The sequence below is a fragment of the Notolepis coatsorum genome (genome assembly GCF_963971535.1).
Source record: "Notolepis coatsorum genome assembly, chromosome: 6".
In the NCBI taxonomy this organism is placed as follows: domain Eukaryota; kingdom Metazoa; phylum Chordata; class Actinopteri; order Aulopiformes; family Paralepididae; genus Notolepis; species Notolepis coatsorum.
The window spans coordinates 43953847-43980162 of NC_140170.1; the positions used below are offsets into that span (position 1 = coordinate 43953847).

At 42.8% G+C, this 26316-nt stretch overlaps 1 protein-coding gene across 1 annotated transcript in view; it reads right to left on the reverse strand.

Moving 5' to 3' along the window:
* Positions 1-26316, reverse strand: part of slc7a5 (solute carrier family 7 member 5) — a 79208-nt gene that overhangs the window by 16809 nt on the left and 36083 nt on the right. The window contains exons 3-5 of the mRNA XM_084316664.1: positions 10474-10579; positions 6454-6498; positions 5259-5382 (exon numbers count right to left, since the gene is read on the reverse strand). Coding sequence (XP_084172790.1) covers positions 5259-5382; positions 6454-6498; positions 10474-10579 — 275 coding nt within the window. The remainder of the gene's footprint in view (positions 1-5258; positions 5383-6453; positions 6499-10473; positions 10580-26316) is intronic.

The following is a 26316-nucleotide window of genomic DNA, read 5'->3' on the forward strand; positions in this document are numbered from 1 at the left end:
AATTTCAGTTCGCATTGCTTAATTGATATTTTGGTGTATACTATGTCCTGCAGTCTCTGTGGTGCTACTATATTTACTTCTAAATTTCTCCAGGATACTGATGCTTGGGGTTCAAACCAGGTTGTCAGTGGTCTTAAAGTGTACGCCTTAAAATAGTGGAAAAAATTTGGAAATGCCATGCCTCCGTCGGCTTTGTTTCTCTGTGCGGTGGATCTTTTTATACGTGGTGGTTTGTTATTCCAAATAAATTTATATGCGGAAGAGTGTAATTTTTTCCAGTAACCATCTGGAGGGGGTAACGGAAGCATTGAGCTGATGAAGTTGATTCTAGGTAAGACATCCATCTTAACTATTGAAACCCGTGCCTGTACCGAGTTTTTAAGTTTTGACCACCTGTCAAAGTCGTATTTTATTTTATTTTGGATTTCTATGTAATTGTGTTTCACCGTTTGGCTTATGGTAGGGAATACTTCAACTCCCAAACATCTAAAGTGTTTAACCATTGGTATTTCTTCTGGAAGACTTGTATTCTTTGCAGGGGCGTTCAGTGGAAGGAAAGCAGACTTTGGCCAGTTTATCTTAAATCCCGATAGGTCGCCAAAGTCATTAATCAACTTGAGAAGATGAGGCATTGCGGTATTAGGGTTTTGCATGAACAGTATTACGTCATCCGCATATAGACTAATTTTGTGTTGTGTGCCCTTGATTACGATTGGTTCTATGAGTTGGGATTGTCTTATATATTGTGCTAAAGGTTCTAGTGATAAATCGAATAGTCCGGGACTAAGAGGGCAACCCTGTCTAGAAGAGCGTGATACCGGAAATATTCCGGAGGTGATTATACCTGTTGTAATCATGGCCGATGGGTCTTTGTATAATACTTTAATCATATCAATGAATCCTTTTCCTAACCCCATCCTTTCTAATACTGCCCATAGATATGACCATTCCAACCTATCAAAAGCTTTCATTGCATCCAGGGACAGCATCGCCTTGGGTGTGGTGTCATCCTTGCTGGCATCTAGTACGTATAGTAATCGTCTTATGTTGTCAGTGATCAAACGGTTTCTTATGAAGCCAGTTTGATCCGGATGAACTAAAGACGTCATATGCTTTTGAAGTCTGATGGCTAATACCTTAGAGAACAGTTTGATATCGGTTCCGAGGAGGCTTAAGGGTCTATAACTACCGCACTCGGTGGGGTCTTTGTCTTTTTTAAGGAGGACTGTTATGAGTGCAATATTGTCGTTCTTATGAAAGTTCCCCTCCTTGACTGAGTATAAAATCATATTAAGTAATAGGGGTCCAATTATGTCCCAGCATGAGAGGTACATTTCTGGTGGGATACCGTCTCTTCCAGGAGCCCTACCACTTTGCCTTCCTGAGTTCCTCTAGTGTGATTGGTGTTTCTAACTGTTTAGCATCATCCTCTGAAAGTTTGGAGAGGTTAATTTGATTAAGATATGTGTCCATTTTGTTTTGATCGAAGGTCGTTTCTGATTTATACAAGTTGGAGTAGAATTCTTTGAATGTCGCGTTTATTTCTTTGGTGTCTGTTACAAGTCCTTGTTGTGCTTTAATGGAAGTTATATCTGCAAATTTTGCGTTAACTCTTAATCGCGTAGCTAGTAGGTGACTTAGTTTGGAACCTTGAGAGTAATGCTGTTGTCTTGTGCTACGTATTTGTATTTCAGATTGTTGTCTGTAAATGGCGTTCTATTTTTAGTAAATTAACTTGAGATTCCAGTCGAGCCGAGTCGTTATATTGTAAAGAAGTAAATAATGTAGAGTAAAGCGTTTCTAATTCCGCCAGTTTTGAGCATCGATTCTTGCGTATTTTAGATGAAAAGCTATCCGTGAAATCCTTGATCATTCCCTTTACCGACATCCATAATATTCTAGGGTCCGGCACCGAGTTCACATTCTCTGGTAGGAATACTGAAAGAGCTTCTTTGAGTTGTGTAATGAATTCCTTGTTATTCAGCAGTGTTGTGTTAAAGCGCCATCTTGGGGCTCGGGATGATAGTACACCAAATGATCCTTTTAGGAGTAAATAACAATGATCTGATAATGCATTGGGTACCATCTCCACTTCATAGTTATCAAATAGTCTCGGTGTTGCGAAAACATAATCTATTCTGGAGTGTTTTTTATGTCTTGCTGATCGACAAGAGTACTTCCGGGTCGTGGGGTTGAGTGATCGCCATAGATCATTTACACCTGTATTCTTTGCCCAATCCTTTAACGCATTAGATGACTTTTTTTGTTTGTTGGAAAAGTTGGGATAAGATTTATCCAACCCAGGGTCCCAAATGGCATTAAAATCTGCACCAATTATAAATGAGTATTCTGGAAGGTCTAACATTTCCCTAGTGAGTGCAGTGTAGAAATTAGTTACGTATAGATTTGGGGCATATGCCACTACCAACGTTATTTTCCTATTCTTGTGTATAATCTTAGCTATGGTTATCCGACCATCTGCATCAGACCATACTCCCTTCAATTCAATATTCAATTTCCGTTTCACGACTATAGCAACTCCACGGGTTCTCGTTCCAAAGGAAGAGTGACTAATGTTATGGTATGTGTTTTCCGCTAACGTAGATTCGTCTCCCACTAAAATGTGCGTTTCGCTTAAGAGAGCCACATCAACCTGTTTGTTTTTCATCAATGTGAGCACGCTTTTGCGTTTGTTGATTATTTATTCCCCCAGTGTTCCATTCCCCTGGCTCTTTTTAGCGTTTATCGCATTTATTCTGGTCAAGAATGACCGACAGAAACAGGCTGAAGGGGTACAGATGGGGGGGAAGACACTCTGGGAAAGGCACGGCTGCAGTCCGGGATTCGAACTCGCTAAACCCCAGATCCGTGACGAGCACGGTTGTCCCCGGCGCCGAAATAGCGCTCGAGGTACGTGGTGAGCTACTGGAGCTCCCTCCCCCAGTGTTCCAGATCATTATATTCAAACTAGCCATAATCTATACATATTGATTTGTATTTGTTGGTAATATTTCTGGAGTGCGAATTCACAATGGATTTACATCCCACTGTTGAGGTCCCGTTGAGAGCTGAGCATAAAAACATACATATATACAACAACAAAAAAAACCTGATCCCCCCTCCCTTACAGAGTCGTACAAGGTACCTATTTGATACCTCCTTCGCGTACAACTTCTTCCTTTCCTGCACCTCCGGTCTGCCCAGAATGAGCAATTTATCCTAAGCTTTCCTATGTATACCATAGGATCTATACTTTTAATTCTAATTTAATAGAATGTCACCTGTGACCAAACTCTCCCGTTAATGTAATTATAACAGAATGAAAATTATACCTCAATTGATATACTCATTTAAACCTCTTTTTATTTTTTTTAAACCTTCTATTAACATTTATTGGTTAGAACATTTCAGAATAAAGAAATAAAGAATAAGAAATAATGATGTTTAGAGTTAGATATCGAAAACCCATATAATCCGGGAATATCTACTTAATTTTTTTTTTTTTAATACCTTTGCATGTTTACACATCTAAACGACAAGGAGATTTTTAAATACTTGTATGCAGATCGTCCCCCGTCATGCGTGATCATTAATCTGTTATGGTGGTCGTTGTTCTTCACATCTATTTCATGACCAAGTCTCATATCGTTGTTGTTTCACGGGGCCATCATTGAAAAAGGTATTGTATTCCAGAGTGCTGTCAGCTGCTTGTGACTTGCAGATTGATGTTTTAGTGTTCCAGTACATTCCTCGTGCCTTAGAACAATAACAATCCAGTGTATTCCAGAATATTCCGTTATGACTCATAGCCTTCAAGTAAGAAAAATAGAATAGAAAATTCTAGAATGTTCCAAAATGGTCGGTATCAAATCATGATCTGCATATTACCATGAATCTATTTATATATGGTGTTTAGCGTTTTATATCAAATTACTTATTTCTCAATGTTGTCAAAAGCTTGTATGTTGCCGTTTTTGATGTCCATGCAATTGTAGAGTTATCCATGAAAGATGAATCTTGTCATCCACTTTTTATATTCTTCACGTAATCTTCTGCCGCCTCAAGCGAACGTAGCACGAATCTCTTTCCTTCTCCCTCAACTATGGAAAGGATAGCTGGATACCGTAAGACGGGGTGGAGACCTTTCTCATATAGCCGGTGTACTACACCCTTGTAGTGGGCTCGCAGAGTTATGGCTTCCTTGCACATGTCTTCATAAAACCACACTTTCTTCCCTTTGTACATCAGTTTTCCCCATTTCTTGCGTGATTCCCTGATGATCGTGTCTCTTGTTGCAGTTTCCCGTAGACTAGCAATTATCACTCTTTCCTTGTTGTTGTTGTAGTTTTCAGTCCCAATTCTGTACCGTTTGTCCACTATCGGTTCTGTAGATAGGATTTCAGAACCTAGGATTTCGACTAGCACTGCAGCAAACTTGTCATCTGTGCAGTTGACTGATTCATCCAAACCCACTATACGGAGGTTAAATCTGCGGGCGTGCCGTTCTATTTCTAGCAGATGGATCAAGTTTTCCTCCTTGTTGTCATGGATCAACTGCCGGAGCTGTTTGTTTTCCAGTTGCATTTCCTTCGATACTTCGGCGATAGCTTCAAATAGTTCCTTATTCTTCTCATCTTGTTTCCGTGAGTATTCGATCCCAGTATTTGCAACCGCCGTTATGCGATCGGTTTGTGCTACAACCTGTGTCTTGATTTCTTCAAGTTTAGCCTCTATGGCTATCTTAAATGCGGTAGCATTAGTCTCGGCTCTTTCCACAGCTTTAGCAATATCATTAACCTTGTCGGTTAAGATCTTCATCATAGCTGTCATCAGCGTTTTGAAGTCGGGTGACATACTCTCCGTGACTGTCTCGGCTGAGGTCGTAGGAATGTTGGAATCCATGCGATTGTCTGGCTTTTTATTCTCAATAGCGTCTGCTTTTCCCTTCACTGTGGAACGTGTCACCGCACCGTCTACCGTTGGAGAATCTGCTTCACGGCTTTTTGAGTTATCTTTCTTTGCTGGCATGCTGTTGATATAGTTAGTTGAAGGTCTTAGTTAATATATACGTCGAGGTTTAAACACATTAGTGTTGTATAAAGTAGGTTTTTAAGCGAAATTAACAAAAATTGGAGCGGAGCTTGTGACAGATGCGACCGTCACATACTGTCGTCAAACCGGAAGTACTGGATGTGTTACGGTTCTAGTACTCTAGTGCTGTGTAGTATTTAATGTGTAAGATTACAGTGTGTACTCACCACAGCCACAGCCTTGGAGTCAAGCATCTGGTCAGGGGTGAGGGTGGTGAAGTACGCCAGGTTGGTCAGAACATACACTACGGTTACGATGGGCAGAGATATGATGATGGCCCGGGGAAGGTTCCTGAGAGAGAGAGAGAGAGAGAGAGAGAGAGAGAGAGAGAGAGAGAGAGAGAGAGAGAGAGAGGAGAGAGAGAGAGAGAGAGAGAGAGAGAGAGAGAGAGAGAGAGAGAGAGAGAGAGAGAGAGAGAGAGAGAGAGATAGGAGAGAGAGAGGGGGGGGGGGTAGAAAGAGAGAAATATAGGAGAGAGAGGGTAGAAAGAGAGAAATATAAAGAGATATAGAAGAGAGAGAGAGAGGGATAGAAAGAGAAATAGAAAGAGATATAGAAGAGAGAGGGGGGAGATAGAAAGAGAGGAGAAAGAGAGAAGAGAGAGGGGGAGAGAAAGAGAGGGGAGAGAGAAGGGATAGAAAGAGAGAGAAATAGAAAGAGAAAGCAAGAGAGAGAGATAGAAAGACAGAGATAGGTAGATAGGGAAAGAGAAAGCAAGAGAGAGGGGAAGAAAAGTGGCAGAGGAGAGAAGAACAAGATTACAGTTATGATTCATTACATCAAATACAATTGCAGTCATACAATAGTTTGTTTGTGAAATTCCTTTATTTATTTTGATGTATAGTTATATTAGTTTGCAATTACAAAATCTCTCGCCCTGAAAATCATTGATTGTTTTGTTTAATTCAATTGTAATCATCCACTGTCCTTGAAACTGCTTTATTTTCACCACTGAACCGTAGACTATAGTACTTAGTTAAGTCAAAACTAGACTATAGTACTTAGTTAAGTCAACACTAGACTACAGTACTTAGTTAAGTCAACACTAGACTATAGTACTTAGTTAAGTCAAAACTAGACTATAGTACTTAGTTAAATCAACACTAGACTACAGTACTTAGTTAAGTCAACACTAGACTACAGTACTTAGTTAAGTCAAAACTAGACTATAGTACTTAGTCAAGTCAACACTAGACTATAGTACTTAGTTAAATCAACACTAGACTATAGTACTTAGTTAAGTCAACACTAGACTACAGTACTTAGTCAAGTCAACAGTACTTATTTAAATCAACACTAGACTACAGTACTTAGTTAAATCAACAGTAGACTACAGTAATTTCTTAAATCAACATTACTCACTTGGCTGGCTCAATCATCTCCTCTGTGACAAAGTTCAAATAGTTCCTGGAAGCACAAAGACATGATTTAGAGTTTTACTTCACACCTAACTAAACATGTGACTTTATACAACATGGACAGTGAGCTGTTTCTGTTTGTTAGGGCTGATGGCACACAGTGAAGGTTCAGGTATGCCTTTGTTACTGTATTAACTCATTCACTGCTGTTTTCCCATCTTTAATCCCTGGCGCCATGCGTTATTGATCATTTTCACCACGATGTTTGCTGAAATAACAGGAACAGTGTATTGCACTACCAAAGCTAACTAGCATGTCCCATATGCTCTGTAAATAACTATGTACAGATACCGAGATGTCACTCCATGTTACCCGTTACCTGTTTACTGCACAATGTTGTTTTTTCATTTTTTTATTCTATTATATGTTGTACCACTGTATTGCACATCGTTGCGGGCAAGACCACCCGCATTTCATTGTATACCTGTATGCCGTGACAATTAAAACTCTTGACTTGACTTGACTTGAACTATCGTATATTCTATATTATAGCTATGGAGACAATAGTATGGCTCATTTGACAAGCACTATTTATAGTCCAACATGGGAAAAAACAGTGTATGTCTACATACCTTAGTTTGTGCCCTATCCCGTGCTAAAGATCGCCTCGTTTCACTATAATCCAGACTGATCTCCTGGAACGGGAGTTATGACGTATTATGTGCATTATGAGGAAATCGTTCGGGTTGCTCGCCTGAAACCTATATTATTTCCAAATCTAAGGTATATACCAGGGGTGGCTGTCAATGTGTGGCTCTTCCACCCATAAAAAAATAAAATAATAAATTATTTATTTTTAATTTTTTTTTGTATGTCACTCATTCCATAAGGACGTAGAATAAACATTTACAGATTTCTTTAAAAATTGTCAATTTGCATGTTCTTGTTATCTGAATCTAGGGACATCTATGGATCTCAGGTGTCATCATCATGCATTCCCAGTGTCATAAATACTGTGTCTGTTACTAGGCTTGAGTAAATTGTAATGAACCAAAAGGAGAATATCAATTCCATTTAAAAAAAATACAAATAAATCTTTGACTGTGAATAACACCATGCTAAAATTGACCAGACCTGAAAAATCTAAGCAAATGAATAAAGGGAAGATGATTAAACAGAAGGTTTTGTAGATACAGTACTGAATTCTGACATATCTTTTATAATGTAAATTTCTCCACCATTTTTCATCATATTGCAACACCATTTTTTGCTAGACGTTCACAGAAAGGTAGAGAAACGAACTGCGTTCTGTTTTATGGCAATAACATTCAGGTTTGTGGGAGATAATCCCCAAAAATAAGAGAAATAAAAAAGTAAATCCAGAAGTCAGATGATCGACAGGGGCTGGTGTGAGCTGGGTAGGGTAGTTTTTCTAAATTCGAAAGCCCAGAGTCTCTTCCTTCAAAAGACTACACTCACTTTTGGCTGTTCCACTTCCTCCTGTCAATATGCGCCGGTTTCCGACTCAATGCCCTGAGATTTCTATAATCTTATATTTCACTAATAACAGTTCAAATCATTGGTAAACAAACGTAATGCTAAAAATATACACTTTTACTGTATATCTCGGGCTTAAGAGGTGTGAGGCCCAAATTAAAAAGACATTAGCAACTTCAGAGGCCAGAGGGTGGGACATAAACACATTTACTATCAAATAGCATTGTGAGGCTGAACAACAGGACCAATTGATTATACATGTGCTTAACATTTTTTAAATAAACATTTACAGACTTTTTTTTTTAAATGGCTAAAAGTGATTTTGTAATTTTGCAACCGTGGGTCTCACAGGGTACCTTTAACCCTGTGAGGCCCAAATAAAAAAGACATTAGCAACATCAGAGGCCAGAGGGTGGGACCTATAAACACATGAAGGGTGCTGTGACAAAAAAAAAGTTGAGAAACGCTGGTATATGGTGTGGCTCTTTGTGGTACCACAGTAATTTTTGTGGCTCTTAGTCTCTGACTGGTTGGCCACCCCTGGTATATACCATATAGATGTTTCTTCACAAAGTCATCAAGGCGGGGGGTCGTTTTACAAAGCTGCGATCGTTACCAAAAGCATGTTTTAGGTTCGGTAAAATACGACGCTGTGATCAATACAAAAGCATGTTTTAGGTTCGGTAAAATACGACGCTGTGATCAATACAAAAGCATGTTTTAGGCTACATAAACATCACTGTAAACAATAAAACTAGATGGCATACAGTATCTGAAGAAAACTAGAATGCTAGTTAAGTAAACTATAAAAACACAGCTAAACTGTCTCTCAGCACAGCATCAAATAGTGTATCCACATCTTGAGCTGCAGAACACGCTGTGGCCTGTTTCTCAGCTGTATCCAGGTGCTTTATGACGATAAAACGCAAGTAGCGTGAAAACCAGCATCTCCAGGAACATTGGCACAATCGTTCTCTAAACAATGTTTGTATGTCTCCGCAATGGTATGATTCTCGCCTGGTAGGTTAAGCCACCGTTCAACGCAGTTTCTATATCTATCCCACTGTGTCTGTGTAAAATCTTGTACACGTTCTTTCTGAACGGACGTGAGATGCATATAACATTGTTTAGAAATCTTTTTGCAAACTTTAGAAGGTGTTTTTAGTCCATTTTCGTCCTCTTCTGTACTCGTCGAGATGTAACGTTACCAAGTTCAAGTTCAAGTTCAAGTTCAAGTTCTTTAATAGTTGTCATACAGAAGTACAGAATACATTCATACAAAATGCTTCTTACTGTTACGCTCCAGAGACTGTGCTAGACAAGATAGTATCAAATAACATAATAACATAATATAGCATGAATTTAGAAGAAGAAAAATGAGGTCACAGTGTTCGGTATAGACATATGTACAATGTTCTGAGTTACCATATAATATACAATACACAATACTATGCAGTGTACTAATGTACAGTACTATCTAGTGCAAAGCAGAAATGGGATGAGGTACAATTTTAGGTACAATTTACAGTAAGGTGTACGAGTTGTAGTGCAATCCTTCATCCATAAATATAAAGTGTGGGGAGTGGGTGCTACAGTGTGTTTGTTTAAAGTGGGTGTGTGCTATAAAGTGTGTGGAGTGGGTGCTACAGTGTGTTTGTTTAAAGTGAGTGTGTGCGTGTGGATGTGTGTGCTATGTGCGTTTGGTGGTTGTTGTTGTGTAGTGTTCATTCATTGTTCGTTTAGCAGCCTGATGGCCTGGGGATAGAAGCTTCTTCTGAGTCTTTCTGTGCTCGCCTTGAGACTCCGGTATCGCTTGCCTGACCGCAGCAGTTCAAAGAGGCAGTTGTTCGGGTAACTGGAGTCTTTAATGATTCTCTTAGCCTTGCCCTTGCAACGCTTGTTGTAAATGTTCTGGAGGGTGGGGAGCCCCCCTCCAATTGTGCGTTCGGCTGAACGTGTCACTCTTTGTAGTCTGCTTCGGTCTTGTGCAGTGCTATTCCCAAACCAGGAGGTGATGTTGCCGGTCAAGATGCTCTCTATTGTACATGAGTAGAAGTTCTTAAGGATCTTCTGGCTGACTTGGAACTTCCTTAGGCGCCTGAGGAAGTAGAGGCGTTGTCGTGCCTTCTTCACAACACTGTCAATGTGTGTGGTCAATGTGTGTGGATGTCATATTTGCGGCCGTAACCTCGCAACAAAGAGAGCTGCTATTGGTCGAGCGCAAGACATGTGACAGAACTCGCACCAATTACATCAAATATATCTACGCGGTGACCAACTATCCGTTCGCGAGGAAAGATCTAGTCTCGACTTTAAAATTATGATTGCGCAAAACGGGCAGGATTGTAAATGGAGAACTTTTTATTCCTAAATCTACACCAATAGATCTTTCACCCAGAGTGAAAATGGCGTAGTCCGCCGAGGTGGGAACGGGATGAAACTAACAGGCTTCACCTTACGGCCTATTTGTAGTGAGCCTGAATTAAAAGAACACGCCAACATTTTACATAGGTTGTAACATACTCACCAGCCACCATAGGCAAACAGACCACTGTAGAGGGCCAGGCCAATGTTGCCGAAGTCATAGTTGGATCCCTTGAAGGAATTCTCTGGACGCAGTTCCACTGTGGTACCTGAGTGAGAGTGGAAACAGGTTATAAAATAATTGTGGTCCAGCCCTCAAGCAGTCTTGCCAGTCAAGCCTCATCTAAATGTAGAACAATTCAAAACACACACATACACCTCTCTCTCTCTCTTTCGCTCTCTCTTAAATACACACACCCAAACACACAACCAGACGCGTACATACACACGAGCGACTTAGGGGAAAAGCGCCGCAAACATTTAGGTTAAATCCATCTCAAGACACAGTGAGCTCAGTAAGAGGTTGTCATATTAAATGGAGTCAGACAGGGTTAGTCAGTCAATAACCAACCCAGACTGTAGAAATACCATGGAAATCTACTTCAGACCATGGATCAAACGGCAGACAGGGGGGGGGGGGGGGGGTCTGAACTGATCCCAGGTCAGACACCGACATGTACGTTTGACTTTTGGGCAATAGACTACTATGGTATCATTTGGTCCAAAGGAAAACAAGGACACATACTGTAGTGTCATAGACGCCAAGTGTGTTTCCTGTGAACCACCACTAGGGGTAGAGCGGCAAACCATGAGTGAGTTACTGAATTGAGTGGGAAAGAAATTTCATAGCACCTCAATGCCAGCTATTGAGTCTATTCTATAAGGTCCAATCTGAGGAAACATAAATAAATGGGGGTGTGTTGGTCGCAGTGTGTGATTTTCATCACGTTTTGCTATGGTTTTGCTGTGGTTTGGGGATGTAGTGTCTGGGTGCTAAAAGTGTTACCATCCATGTAAAAACAATACATGCAAAATATTTTTGCAATACGAGGTGATTTAGGGCGCGTTCACACACACCTACCCTGTTTGGTCCACTTTAAGTGGACCATGGTCCCTTTAGATCGATAGTCCGTTTGGTTTGTACAGGTATGAACGCAAACTAGTGTTGTCACGATACTGGAATTTCGACTTCGATACGATACCTTGAAAAGTATCGATACTTCGATACCATTTCGATACCAAAAAAAAAAATATATATATATATATATATTTTTTTTTTAACAAATTTAGCTTTTGTTGCTGGTTGATTCTCCTCAGCTTCGAGTCTGGTACTATAAGAGAAGATAAATATAACACTTTTAAAACCCTTTGTTTATCTTTAGATCACACATTTAAAAATAACTGTTCATCTCACTTCAATCATTTTTATTGCAAATGCAGAACATGGTATTTTCTCAAGCAGACAGATGTAAACACTGTAATCTGTGTTGCATGTACCTCACAAACTTCGGGAAATGAGTATCGAAGCCTTTTTAAATATTCAGTATCGATATGTATCGATACTTCGATATTTTTGACAACACTAACGCAAACCGAACTATAATGAGGACCAAACAACCGAACCATGGTCCTCTTGAAAAGTTGGGACTCTGTTCGTTTCAAAGTGGACCATGGTTTGTTTGCTGTTGGTGTGAACGCGATCGAACTTTATATAGTATCTAATCTAGAGCAAATGAGTGACAGGTGCCTAGTGGCGGCGGTCGCGCGACCCAACTTGACAGCGCCAAGTGACAGCTTGCGCGCGACCCAACTCAAATGAATGACAGGCGCGCGGACAAGTCTCTCTCTTCCTCTCTCTCTCTCTCTCCCTCTAGACTGGCGCCGCGCGCGGACAGTCTCTCTCTCTCTCCCTCTATCTCTATACTCTCTAGTCGACTTGCGCCACGCTCGTAATGACAGTATCTTTCTGCTTTATCACAAGAGACGCTGTCGCCAACTGTTTACGTTTGTGAGTGCTAGTCCAATAGATGAACGACTTGGCGACAGCATGGCCTTTGTTTACAAATTAGATCCGCACCAAACAGGGTAGTGTGAACGCAGACCAAAATCAAACATTTCACATTTGGTCCACCAGAAAGTCCAGACTATCCCCGGACTTTCAGGTGTGAACACACCCTTAGAGGTGGAACAGTACATCAGTTTTTATGGCAAAGTGTCCCTTCACGCTGTGCTCCCCCAACATGGCCTGCTGTTCGTGTCTGTGTTAGGGGCTGGGCGATTCTTGCTCAAATGTGAATCACGATTTTTCTCTCTAAGAATTGAGATCACGATTCTCTCACGATTTATTTTTTTCAATAAAATCATTTAAAAAGTAAAGTAAAAAAAAAGAAACAAAAGTTTAATTAAAATTATAATTATTTTAATTTAAAATAAATCGTCATAACTTAGAAATGAGATTGCATAGGTCTATGAATCGAGATCGTGATTTTATTTTCCGATTAATTGCCCAGCCCTAGTCTGTGTGTGTGTACGTGCGCGCACACTCGCACGCACGCACACACACACACACACACACACAGTGTATACTTCTTCCTAGTTGTTTACAGACATATTCGTAAAATTTATTTATTTTGTTTATGGAGAATTTACTTTATACTTTTACTGTTCACAGGGTTCCCACAGAATTCAAGGACTTTCAAGTACTTTCCCAAGCACTATTTTTTTAAAGGATACAATTCACTTTTAAATTCAGTTTTTTATATATAAAAAAAAAAGAACATCGGATCCAATGGCTTAAAACCAATTTCCGACAATTAGTTAGACTTAAGATAAAAAAAAATATTCTTGATTCAGAACAATTTTATCATGGATGAACAAAACTTTCAATGCGAATGGTTGATTTTATTTTCAAGGACTTTTTAAGCACCTTGTTAAAAATGGGCTGTTTTCAAGGAATTCCAATCCTTGACTTTGTTTTCTAACTTTAAGCACTTCAATGACCTTGTATGAACCCTGTGTTCATTCTATTGGGTTATGCTTTTATTTCTTGTGTGCGTTTGTTTTCTTATTATTTGTTACATGTTCTAAATGTATTCTATTCTATTCTCTGTAGGAAGGTAACGGTATGTGACCAAGTGGGGAAGTGGGGACATGTGCTACATTTCTACTGTAGCAACTACCCCAAACACTCACAGAGACAGACCCAAGGACACACACATGACATACTTTGGCTAAACCAACAGCTCTAGGGTCTGTTGGTACAGGGTGGGTCTCTGCTTAGCCATATCCCACTCTGTAGCGTGGGAAACACCCTGACTGTCTGTCTGTCTGTCTGTCTGTCTGTCTGTCTGTCTGTCTGTCTGTCTGTCTGTCTGTCTCTTAACACCTGCTGTCTGTCTGCTTTTTGCACACTACCGGTCTTTCTGTGTGGCTACCTGTCTGTTTCTCTAGAGTATAACACCCACTGACCTCCCACCTGCCTGTCTCACACACTGCCAGTACCCGTCTCTCTCTTTACAGCCTGTAATAAAGCCATAGTGGAACTGAAAGGGTCCTAGCATGAACCCACCTACCCAACCAACTGTCTATCTGTCTCTCTGTCACACTGCCGGTCTCACATGCCGCAGCTAATCAGAGAGGACGAGAGACAGACAGGCAGATACTTCTAGTGACCACACCACATTAAGAACTCCCCCACCCACCCACCCACCCACCCCCCCCTCCCTCTCTCATAAAGCCCTCTGCTCTGTCCTGCGTTGCCCTACATACCAGTGTGCCTGTGTGGCTACACTGGGGGTCTGTGGGCCCTCCCTGCCCCAAGCTGCAACTAAGCTCATGTCTGGGATCAGCGTGTTTTCAACTGGTTGAGGCCACAACCTTTTACTTTGAGCAGACTGCCTTGATGTCATTACATTTTTTATTATCTCAGCATGTTTCATTACTAGAAGTCCCCAGGAACCCTTTTTGATGTCCCTCATGAGGGCCCCCTTTTCTCTACCGCTTTTGAGAAACTGCATTTCTCACTAGCGAAATATGTAGCCTTCATTAGGCGTTACCTATGGTTACTCTATGGTGTGGTTCCTATCAGAAGCCTTCATTAGGAGTTACCTATAGTTACTCTATGGTGTGGTTCCTATCAGAAGCCTTCATTAGGCGTTACCTATGGTTACTCTATGGTTTGGTTCCTATCAGAAGCCTTCATTAGGAGTTACCTATAGTTACTCTATGGTGTGGTTCCTATCAGAAGCCTTCATTAGGCGTTACCTATGGTTACTCTATGGTGTGGTTCCTATCAGAAGCCTTCATTAGGAGTTACCTATGGTTACTCTATGGTTTGGTTCCTATCAGAAGCCTTCATTAGGCGTTACCTATGGTTACTCTATGGTTTGGTTCCTATCAGAAGCCTTCATTAGGCGTTACCTATAGTTACTCTATGGTGTGGTTCCTATCAGAAGCCTTCATTAGGCGTTACCTATGGTTACTCTATGGTTACTCTATGGTTACTCTATGGTTTGGATCCCATCAGCAGCAGCATCAGGTGTCCTTGTGGCAGACGTCCAACCAGAAGCTTGTGTTACAGGTGTCATTACAGGTGTCATTCAGAAAAGTAGAGCATGCACATCCTGGTCTGGTGATCAGGTGCAGGACAAACAAAAGATCAGCATGAAAACTCCCGGAGCAAGTTCAACAGTGTGCAGATTATATTATTTCAGACTCTACCCAGCATGAAAGCCAGCAGCGCTTAAAAGACTTCTCCAACTCCGTTAGAGGTAATTCTGTCCAACCCGCCACGCGACAGGATGGTGGGCAGGTTGTGTTGAGCGGCCATGCGGACAGTCAACCAGAACAAAGCCGGCCTTAGCTTGGAGTGGAGAGCTCTGAGGGTCAATAAAAAACAGCTGTTGGATTATACCAATGGTTCTAGGGCCGGGTATTGACATCTGATGCTACTATCGAGTATCGAAGAAGAACGCTGTGGTATCGGTACATTGGTATCAAATGACACTAGTCAATCTCATCAGTGAGCCGATAAGCACGTTTGTTCCAAGATATAACATTTCTTCTGTTCGACCACAATCCAAAATCATCCAAAATGTAACAAAGCCTCCGTGTGGATCACAGAGAACACGCAATGCACATAACTCTCCCAGGTATCAGTATTGGCACCGGTATCAAAGATCTTCAAATGATACCCAGCCATTATGCGATTCTCAACCTTGTTTTGTGTCAAGGACCCCCAGTACTGTATTGTGTACTATATTTTGTAATGTGTACTATGTATGTATGTAAATAAAAAAAAAATATATATATATACGAAACGTAAGTCTTCAGGGGTAGGGCCCGACAAGCCTAGTGCTTCTCCCTAGCCCTTTTCGGACAATGCTGCAATAGCAGCTGGTAAAACTTTGGCGATTTATGGAATGACCGTTGTTATGTGTCCAAAAATAACTGAACTGAACTGAAGGACCCCCAGATTGATACACATTAGGCTGCGGCATGATCCGTCTGATTTGGGATCTCTGTCTCAGGGACTCCCAATCTGAGAAGACTTTGGTTATTATTACATATGATTACGTCCAGAATTCCATAATATTGTAGGTGGGGGAATGACAGTGGAGAGAGAGTGCAACCTGTGATGGTTGTTCTTATACATCCTGGGCTTCTACAGCATGAAATTAGTGAAATGTATTTCCTAGGGACACCTTGGAACTCTGAAGTTCACCCTGGGGTCCCCAGACCCCGCGTTGAGAACCATTGGACAAGACCACACCAGAGGAGACAAAAAAGGTATTGTTGTTCACACACACACTCATGTGACTATCATCACCCCTCCCACCGACAACCCCATCCTCCCCCCCTCGACAACACTGTGCAACACAATTCCTCTCTCACCCCCCCCCCCTTCCCCCCTGACACCTCCTCTTTCTCCCCTCAATAATGCATTTAGTCTGTCCTGTTTCCTGGGTTTTGAATGTGTGATTTGTTTTTCTAATGTGTTGTATACTATACAATAAAAGAAATTTTTATTAATGCATTGAATTTCTTATTTTTTTATCACAAAAGGACCACTAATTTCATAATCAAATCATAGACCCGGAAAATGTAATCATGAGCTCCCTGCTGATTCTCTGCCTTTGTGTTGTTCAGGCTCCATCACCTGCCCTGCTCTACCACCTCACTGCCCCCCCCCCCCACCTGCCCCTCTGCTGCCCTGCTCTACCACCTCACTGCCCCCCCCCCCCACCTGCCCCTCTGCTGCCCTGCTCTACCACCTCACTGCCCCCCCCCCCACCTGCCCCTCTGCTGCCCTGCTCTACCACCTCACTGCCCCAGTACCCTCCACCCCCACCTGCCCTGCTCTACCATCCTCACTGCCCCCCAGTACCCCCCCTCCCCCACATGCCCCTCTACTGCCCTGCTCTACCACCTCACTGCCCCAGTACCCCCCCCCCCCACATGCCCCTCTACTGCCCTGCTCTACCACCTCACTGCCCCAGTACCCCCCCCCCCCACATGCCCCTCTACTGCCCTGCTCTACCACCTCACTGCCCCAGTACCCTCCACCCCCACCTGCCCTGCTCTACCATCCTCACTGCCCCCCAGTACCCTCCACCCCCACCTGCCCTGCTCTACCATCCTCACTGCCCCAGTACCCTCCACCCCCACCTGCCCTGCTCTACCATCCTCACTGCCCCCCAGTACCCTCCACCCCCACCTGCCCTGCTCTACCATCCTCACTGCCCCCCAGTACCCTCCACCCCCACCTGCCCTGCTCTACCATCCTCACTGCCCCCCAGTACCCCCCCCCCCCCCACCTGCCCTGCTCTACCACCTCACTGCCCCAGTACCCTCCACCCCCACCTGCCCTGCTCTACCATCCTCACTGCCCCCCAGTACCCCCCCCCCCCCACCTGCCCTGCTCTACCACCTCACTGCCCCAGTACCCTCCACCCCCACCTGCCCTGCTCTACCATCCTCACTGCCCCCCAGTACCCCCCCCCTAACCCCCCCCCCCAACCTGGCCTGCTCTACCACCTCACTGCCCCAGTACCCTCCACCCCCACCTGCCCCTCTGCTGCCCTGTCAGGCTACAGAGGGGGTGATTAGGTGGTCACATGACTATGGTGCCTGGTGGTGGAAATAGGAGGCGCACACATGCTCTCACACACACGCACAGAAATACAAGTGGTTGTGCACAAAAACACACAATGAACTGCACACATGCTCTCACACAAACATGCTCTCTCTCACACACACACACACACAGAGAGAAAGAAAAGTGGTTGTGTACAAAAACAGAACACAATGAATTGCACACACACACTTACATAAAAAAGGCATGATATGGCATGTTTGTGATAGATAGAATGCAAGTTGCATGCACACACACACACTGTGGGCCAGATTCCACCTACTGCCTGTGAAATACTCTGAAAGTCTAGTGTTGGTGAGCAGCTGGAAAGGGATGTGTTCCACATGGCCTCCATTTTTTTCCGACTAATCGAGTAGTTGATCGATAGTTGATTGACAAACCAGTAAAATGGAGAAGGACCTCTTTAAATCTAGTGTATTACCAGAGACGTGCCTATCATGTTTCCAGATATAGCCTAACTCATTCAGCATGGGAAAGAAATGCATAAAAAAACGAATTGATGAACAAAGTTTTGATACTAAACTGATCGATTAATCAACTAATGAACTATCTTTAGCTAAGGATGGATTGTTTGGATTTTGGAAAATGCTCAGTGCATTATCAATGGTTTGGCTCCAGGTACCTGGTTCAAGAAACATTTTAAATGTCAGCTGTTAACTCAATCTGCGCCGACCACGTATATATACGTGTTTGCTCGCCATGCGTTGAACGCCAATCACGTATATATACATTATTAGATCGTTTGATCTTTTTCCTTTGATCCCCGTGCAGGGACCGAAACTAGAGAGCGCCACCCGCCATTTGCGCTCAGTTTTTACGTTTGGCGCCTCCCACTGAGACGTCTGAGCGCCGTGTGACGGGCAATCAAATAGTCATGTGAAAACCGAAAATCATGATCCAATTCTTTAGCGGAGTTCTCACTCGCTGTCTCTGCACAGACATGCAGCGCACCGCGCACTGCTGCTGCTAGCCCCTCCCCACCTGTTTCTGTATGCTGCATGTAAACAGAGGCTATTGCCTCCGAGTCACCGTGACGTTAGTTAGCACTGCTGCTGCTGCTAATGCCTGCATGTAAACAGAGGCTATTGCCTCACCGTGACGTTAGTCTAGTCAGTGTGGGACCTTCGTGAGATAACGTTAGCTACCGTTACAAAATGACCCAGTCAACTATTCACTTAGTTTAATACACGAGGCATTGTGTAACGTTATCCAGCCGGCTAGCTACGGATAGCTCCCGACATCAACAAATCCTCCAGCAATAGTCCAGTGCATAATACCTCCGTTGGCTAGGTAACTAGTCACTACGAAATGTCGCAGTAAACTAAATAGTTCACTGAGGCGTTGTCCCAACGCCATCCAGCAGTAGCTACAGATAGCTCTTGGCATCAATGTCCTACAACAACAACATGCGTATTCGAGTCCCTGGTTTACATCGCATGAGTGAGGGCTGCTGACTAGGGTCCAGGTGCAGCGCCGGAGAATTCTTTTGCATGCTGAATGTAGCGTTTAGGGTCCAGCTGCACCCCCGGAGAATCCTTGCTGGAGCTGGAGGCCACTCGAGCAGACAGCGAGGTGGCGATGTCTCGCAGATAACACAATCACAAGTATGATTATATAATATATATATTTTATTAAAAAAAAATCTATATAAAATAATTTAAAAAAAAATTGTATAAAAAAAAAGTTGGCGGGTAAGAAATATGCTTGGCGGGTAGATTCTTCCCATCTACCCGCCACTGGCCGGTGAGTCAAAAAGTTAATTTCGCTCCCTGTCCCCGTGCTACAGACTCGCCCGAAGCGATCTGAATCACTTTGGCACAGCCACATACGCTTGAACTGCAATGCCGATAGAATATCACAAGATGGCAGTATCGTCTACCATTTGAACTCGGATAGGAAGGCAGGCAGGCAGCATTATTGTCATTGAATGCATCTAGGCATCGAGACTGGCTCTGTGGGGGAGGAGCTCTCCCAAAGCAAGCAGATCCGCTCGCCTCAAAACCTAGTGTCCAGTAAACACGTGTAATTACATATAAACTTGTAATCGCGATCGCCGATGGGATCATTGGAATTATTCTTTTTGGATAACCTTCTGGCTAAGGTAAGACTATGTCTATCTTACCGAACGTGGAACATGTTTATGTAACGATCGCAGTGGCTTGCTGTACCGGTCATAAACAAGGCTTTTTCTAACGATCGGATTTTCGGGGTAAGACTACCCCCCCCCCCCCCCCCCCTCCCTCTTGATGATTTTGTGAAGGTACATATGTACATGTTATATACCTTTGATTTGTGAGTATTTGGGAGTTCAGGGAATCAACCAGAACAATTCGGGCTTATTGCACATAAAGCGTCCTATCTCGCGATCTGTGGAAAAAGACTGGATTATTTCGGAAAATGGGCCATGTTCAGCGTGTAATAAACTACAAACTACAGTGTGTAGAAACTAACGCCTTTTACATGCTGTACTGCAAATTGTCTCTGTCAAATGAGCCAGGATGCGCGGCCAGCGTGGCAGAGAAAGTTAAGAGAACTAACTAAATAAATGATAAATGGAGATACAATATTTCAGACAATGTATGTGTGTGAGTGTGTGTGTGTGTGTGTGTGTGTGTGTTTCATCTTTTATAGAATAATGCCATGAAACACAGTTTTTGAAGATCCCTTAGGCTGCTAAGAAAAACAAACACACACAGTCTCAGTCTTGAGTAGATCTAATCTAACTGCTCAAAGCTGCGTGAACATGTGTTTAAACGTAAACAAAAGGCACACCTCGACTCGTGAGCACCAATCACAGAGTGAGGATATCTGTGAGAGCCAACGTGGAGAGAGGGGCGGCGGGTGAACGGCCAATCAAATACCAGATGGGTGAGTTAGATAACAAGGCGGACGTGGGGCCACGTGGCCCATGTCTTCCCCCTAAATCTACGTAATCTGGAGCACCACACATAAACATGCATTAGGGGCAGGGAGTTTACGCTCAGCCTTAAGAGAACAGTATTTAATGGATTATGCCCTAGTCCAAGACCAAACAACATAACCCACTTCTCTATTCTTGTGAGAGAAGAGTAAGCAAATGACTAGAGTTTACAAGGCTCTATTTCCTGTTTGCCACACTCCACCACCAAGACGCACATACAACACGTATCATGATGACACACCGCCGGGCCTCGTTCATAAAAACCTTCTCACAACACACAGTGTTGTACTTTACAAGCTAATAATGTCTGTGATACAGTAAAAGCTCATTTATATCATTGCCCAAAGTATGAATGCTATGGATAGAATTGATCAAAATAATTTTTTTTAAATAGATCATATTCTTTGATATAGTCGTATGAAGGAATCTAGAATAAAGTCGAAGTACATTTTGATAAACAATGCCCTGCTGAGCTCGCATCCAGCTGAAAGAGACTGTGTACCGTACATATAGAAATTAATTATGTGGATTAGCCTAAACCCTAGTCTACATTAAAATAGAGCATTATCTAATATCTATGGTCTGTCCTGTGGAGATAAGAGCCAGTTAATGACAAGGTTTACACATCGGACATCTGGCTGCGGAGGACGAGTAACAATCTGTCTCAGGGACCCCCATCATTTTAACAGTTATTTTCTCTCTTTCCAATGTCTTATTATTTATATTCAAGTTGCCGGTTTAAATGTTTGAAAATGCCAATAAAATAAAGCATATTATATACATAGCAACTCCTATATTATGAAATAGTGAAATGGGGTCCCATTTATGGGGACCCCCTGGAAACCAGGACCACGGGTTGAGAACCATTTTCAGGTGTAGACCAACGCTCTGTGGTGCATTCTCCTGGAAACAGCCCGTTTACATAGAGGCATCGAGTTAGATAGCAGCCACACCGTACAAGTCTGTGCTTGTCTGTATATGTGTGTGTGTGTGTATGTGTCTGCATGCGTGTATTTGTGTGTTAACACCTCGTCTTAAAGAAACCATTGAGAGATAGCCAAGGGGTAAAAACAGCATGACAGAATGATTAACAGGGAGACAACAAGAGACACTCAGAAAAGAGAGAGAGAGAGAGAGAGAGAGAGAGAGAGAGAGAGAGAGAGAGGAAGGTCAGAGGCTGAATGAGAGACAGAGGTAACGAATGTCCCTCTGGTTCCAGACCGTTGCTAGCAGGTCTCAGATTGAGAAAGCATGGAGGATTACTCCTGCTAATCAGATTACACTTCTTAATCTCAGACACTAAACCCACATACCCCACTGGCAATGACGCCAACCCACTAGACAACAGCCCTGGTGCCCACGCATGGCCACCCACACACACACTAAAGGTGCAGACACAACCCCACACACACACTAAAGGTGCAGACACAACCCCACACACAGATGCACTGACACAAAGAACACACGATCAGGCACACACATATAGATGTTTAATTGAACACACACACTCACGCATGCACACACACACACACACATGCGGTTGCGTTTCTGGTGTCAGTTTGTCTTATCTCAGCCTGCCACACCAAGCTAGAGATCTATGAGTGACATGCCAGGAACTACAGTGTGGTGGAACTGGTTTGTAGTCTGTCCCTGAGCTTTACACGACCAATGTATGTTCACACGGGCTGACTGACCTACTGACTGACTGACATGTAAACAAACACCTGATCCCATTCACCGTTTGGTTTTATGGTCTGTGTGAGTTCCTTTTCCACAGTGATGCTGGCAATATTCTATTTACTCGTGTGTACGGGAAACTGGTCGGTTAACACTTTGGATGCCACGCCTCCCCGTCTCAAAACCTTGTTGCGTGCCACCACCCACTTCAATGATAGCGCTCTCATATTTGCGAACGCATTAAACTACATCCGTTTTTTTTTTTTTTATATATATTTTTTTGCACAAATCTCTCCAATATTCAACACATATCTTTCCACATCACAATATGCAACGTCCAAGATTTGCCTTTTTCTTTTTTTTGTAAGAACATACAAAACATGTAAAAGACTCATACAAATACATTAAAAACTGACATGGAAATTAAAAAAAGACTTACGAAAAAAAATACTATATATTGTGCATATATATCCCTGATGCACATACTTTACATGTAGACCGATCTACCTGCGAGCAGGTATGTGCTGCATCTTCTATCGGGATGCCATCCTTCTCCATATTGCATGTGAGAGAATGCGTCTCAGATATATGTAGGTGTGCATGAGAGCATGCATGCATGTGTGTCTCAGATATATGTACGTGGGTACGTGTATCACGTAAGTATGTGTGCATGCATGCCTCATATGTGTGCGTGTGTGCATCTTTCAGGTATGTGACTGTACTCCTACCTCTTGTGTGTGTCTCGTATCCACGTGTGCCTCTGCCCCCTATGCGAGTGTGTATCTCAGGTATGTATATGTATGTGCGTCTCAGCTACGTATGTGTGTGTCCCCTATGTATGTGCATATCCCCCATATGCATTAAACTATATCTTAAATTATGGCTATGTGTCTAATCTGGCCGTCACTTATCAATGACTTGTTTGCAGTCAACATTGTCGAAACACACACACACACACACACAGGGCCCACGTTGATATCTGTGAAAAAATCTCTGATTATCCTAAGACTGGTAAAATAGATTCCTTACCTCAGATCAGATGTTCTCCAAAAAGATTATTCCAATTCCTGATCGCCATTCCAAATATCGATCGCGTTTATTGATCCAACGCTGGGTGGTCGAAACACCGATTCCACGCTGTTCTGATGGGCCACAATGAATCCGATCGTCTCGGGTGACTTGTCTGAGAAGTAAAATGAGGAAGCAGGATTTTTTTTCCTCCATGCTTTTCATTCAGTCTAATCCAATGGGGTGCAGTACCACAGGGAGAGACGATAGGGGGCGGTATTTTCCCAATGGAGCTCAGAGAGAGTTCCAGTGGTAACGGGAGGCTAGATTGATGAAATATGAATGGAAATCACTAATAAAAAAAACGATTAAAAACTAGATCTCTTGTCCGTGGCCGGTCGGCATGAAATAACAAGAATTCTCCTCCGTGGCACAAAGTGTTAATAGGGATGTTAAAATGCATAGAAACAACTTACACTGTTGTGTTTACAAGTTCAAGTTTTTTTTAAATTATTTGTGACAATAAAATACAGATATTTTACAATCTTAACCAGGATATTTAGGCCTAGCTAGTGCTCACTCTCATTGAGAATGCAAGGATCTGTGACGCCCTGCCCCCCTTCTTCTTCCCCCAAACACAGCACTTCTTAGCGAACACAATCTTGTTAGAACTAAGAGAGCCGCGCAGTTCAGTGAGAATCGTGTTCTTTGACTTCTCCAGCGCCTTCAACACTATCCAGCCTTTGCAGCTGGCAGGCGAGGCTCACAGTGATGTGGCTGGAGCAGGCGAGGCTCACGGTGATGTGGCTGGAGCAGGCGAGGCTCACGGTGATGTGGCTGGAGCAGGCGAGGCTCACGTGATGTGGCTGGAGCAGGCGAGGCTCACGGTGATGTGGCTGGAGCAGGCGAGGCTCACGGTGATGTGGCTGGAGCAGGCGAGGCTCACGGTGATGTGGCTGGAGCAGGCGAGGCTCACGTGATGTGGCTGGAGCAGGCGAGGCTCACGGTGATGTGGCTGGAGCAGGCGAGGCTCACGGTGATGTGGCTGGAGCAGGCGAGGCTCACGGTGATGTGGCTGGAGCAGGCAAGGCTCACGGTGATGTGGCTGGAGCAGGCGAGGCTCACGGTGATGTGGCTGGAGCAGGCGAGGCTCACGGTGATATGGCTGGAGCAGGCGAGGCTCACGGTGATGTGGCTGGAGCAGGGAGGCCATGCAAAATAAATGGCTTGGTTCCGGTTGCCGACCGACCCTGCTGATTTAGGTGCGACCCAATTTTTTTTTATGTGGTTAACCTCTTAAGGTTAAAAAAATGAATACAAATAAAGTACAATTAATTATTTTTTTATTATATATATTTTTTTACAATAAAGTTTAGTTAAATCTTTGTCAAAAAGTGCAGTCCATGTCAATAATGAGAATATATAAAAAGCAAGTATTTCACAATATTTATTTAGTGAGTAGTATTTAGGTGTGGCATTTTTAATACTACTACCTTAGTACAGTGTCTTTGTATTTTAACCTTTAGTATTATGGATATTAACACTTTCAGTGCCGGGCCGTGTTTTCCTATTTACCCCGTTGAGTGCCACCATCCACGGCCAATGTTAACGTTAATATCGCCTAATAATCTATGTTTTAAATTATGGCTATGTGTCTAATCTGCCCGTCGCTTATCAAAGACTCATTTTCCAGTCAACATTGGCAAGGCAGATTGTATTTTTATCGCTTCATTTCCGTTTGATAGCATTTTGAAAATCACCCGTTTTCCGGGGAAAAACAACCCATGCCTATGATAATCGCCTTTTACTGGAATATTCCAGAACGTTGTCATTTGTCGGCCTATTTATGAATCGTTTTCAAATAAACGCTAGATGATCGATAGTATATGTGTGCGCATGCACGCTTGTGCCGTGCGCTGATAATTTCCTCATGGCTTTTCCAGTCAAAACAGCCATATCACATAAACGCTTATATATCAGTGAAAACGAGTCTGATTATCCTAACACTGATAACGTAGATTCCTTACCTGAGGTCAGATGGTATCCAAATGGTTTATTCCAATTTCCGATCGCCATTCGAAAAAATCGATAAATGTATTGATCCATCGTGTGTACAGTATAACACATGATCCGCGCGGCTCAGAGGCTCCAGAATGAACTCTGGTAGACCCCGGCTGCATCAGTGAGAAGTAAAATGTGGAGTCAGAAATCCGTTCTCCCATTCACTTTCATTGAGTCCATTCCAAAAGGGTGATTTACCATCTGGTAGACGATAGGGGGCGCTTTTTTCACATCTGAGCGCCGGCGGTCCCTGGATCTCCAACGGTAGGCTCGCGTGATGCAATATGATTTCAGATCGCGAACTTGTGACCGTGGCATTCAACGGTCGGGTCGTAAACCCGAGAAAAGCAGTGAGTGGCACTCAAAGTGTTAAACATGCTGGCAGAGTACATGCATCCATGTTGTCGTGAACATTTTTATTAAATAAAGAAATTCCCTATCCATAGTCGCCGTGGGAAAAAATTTAATTAAAAATTAAATTAAATAAATTAAATTCCCTACCTACCCATGGCCTTAACTGACAACCAACAGGAACCAAACTATTTATTTTGTTAGGCCTGACTACCTCACCAACAGACCACAGTATGTCAGATGTACTGGTGAGCAACACCGCCCCCCCCCCCCCCCCCCCCCCCCCCGGAACTGTGCCCTTCCTGTTCACCCTCTACACCAGTGGCGTCGTTAGCCCTGTTAGCTTTAGCCCCGGATGTTCTTCTCCTAGCCCCGGATCTAAAAAAAAAAAAAAAAAAAAAAAAATGTAATGGCAGCATCCCCATTGTCTGTGCTGAATGTTTGTTAGTGTTTGGTATTTTTCTTTGGTTTTTAGTACTTTTAAACATCGATTTTTAGCAAGTAGTAGTTTTCATTTGATCCTATATAATTTTTTCATTCACCAATTTGTGGAAAAAAAATTTAGTGTCTTGAAAGGCGCATCATAAATAAAATGCAGTATTATTATTATTATTATTATTATTATTAATTATTATTATTATTATCATCCAGGAGGGAAAAGACACTTTGGAAAGTAGGGACTGCATCTCTGCCTGTCCTGGCCAGGAAACACTTTGCAACTGTGATCTCCTCTGGCAGTAGTTGGATATTGTAATGTGTGGCAAGGGGTTGCAGCAATTCCACTGAGAGAAACTGGTCTGAGGCTGGATAACATGCCTGTATGCCTCTCATACGTT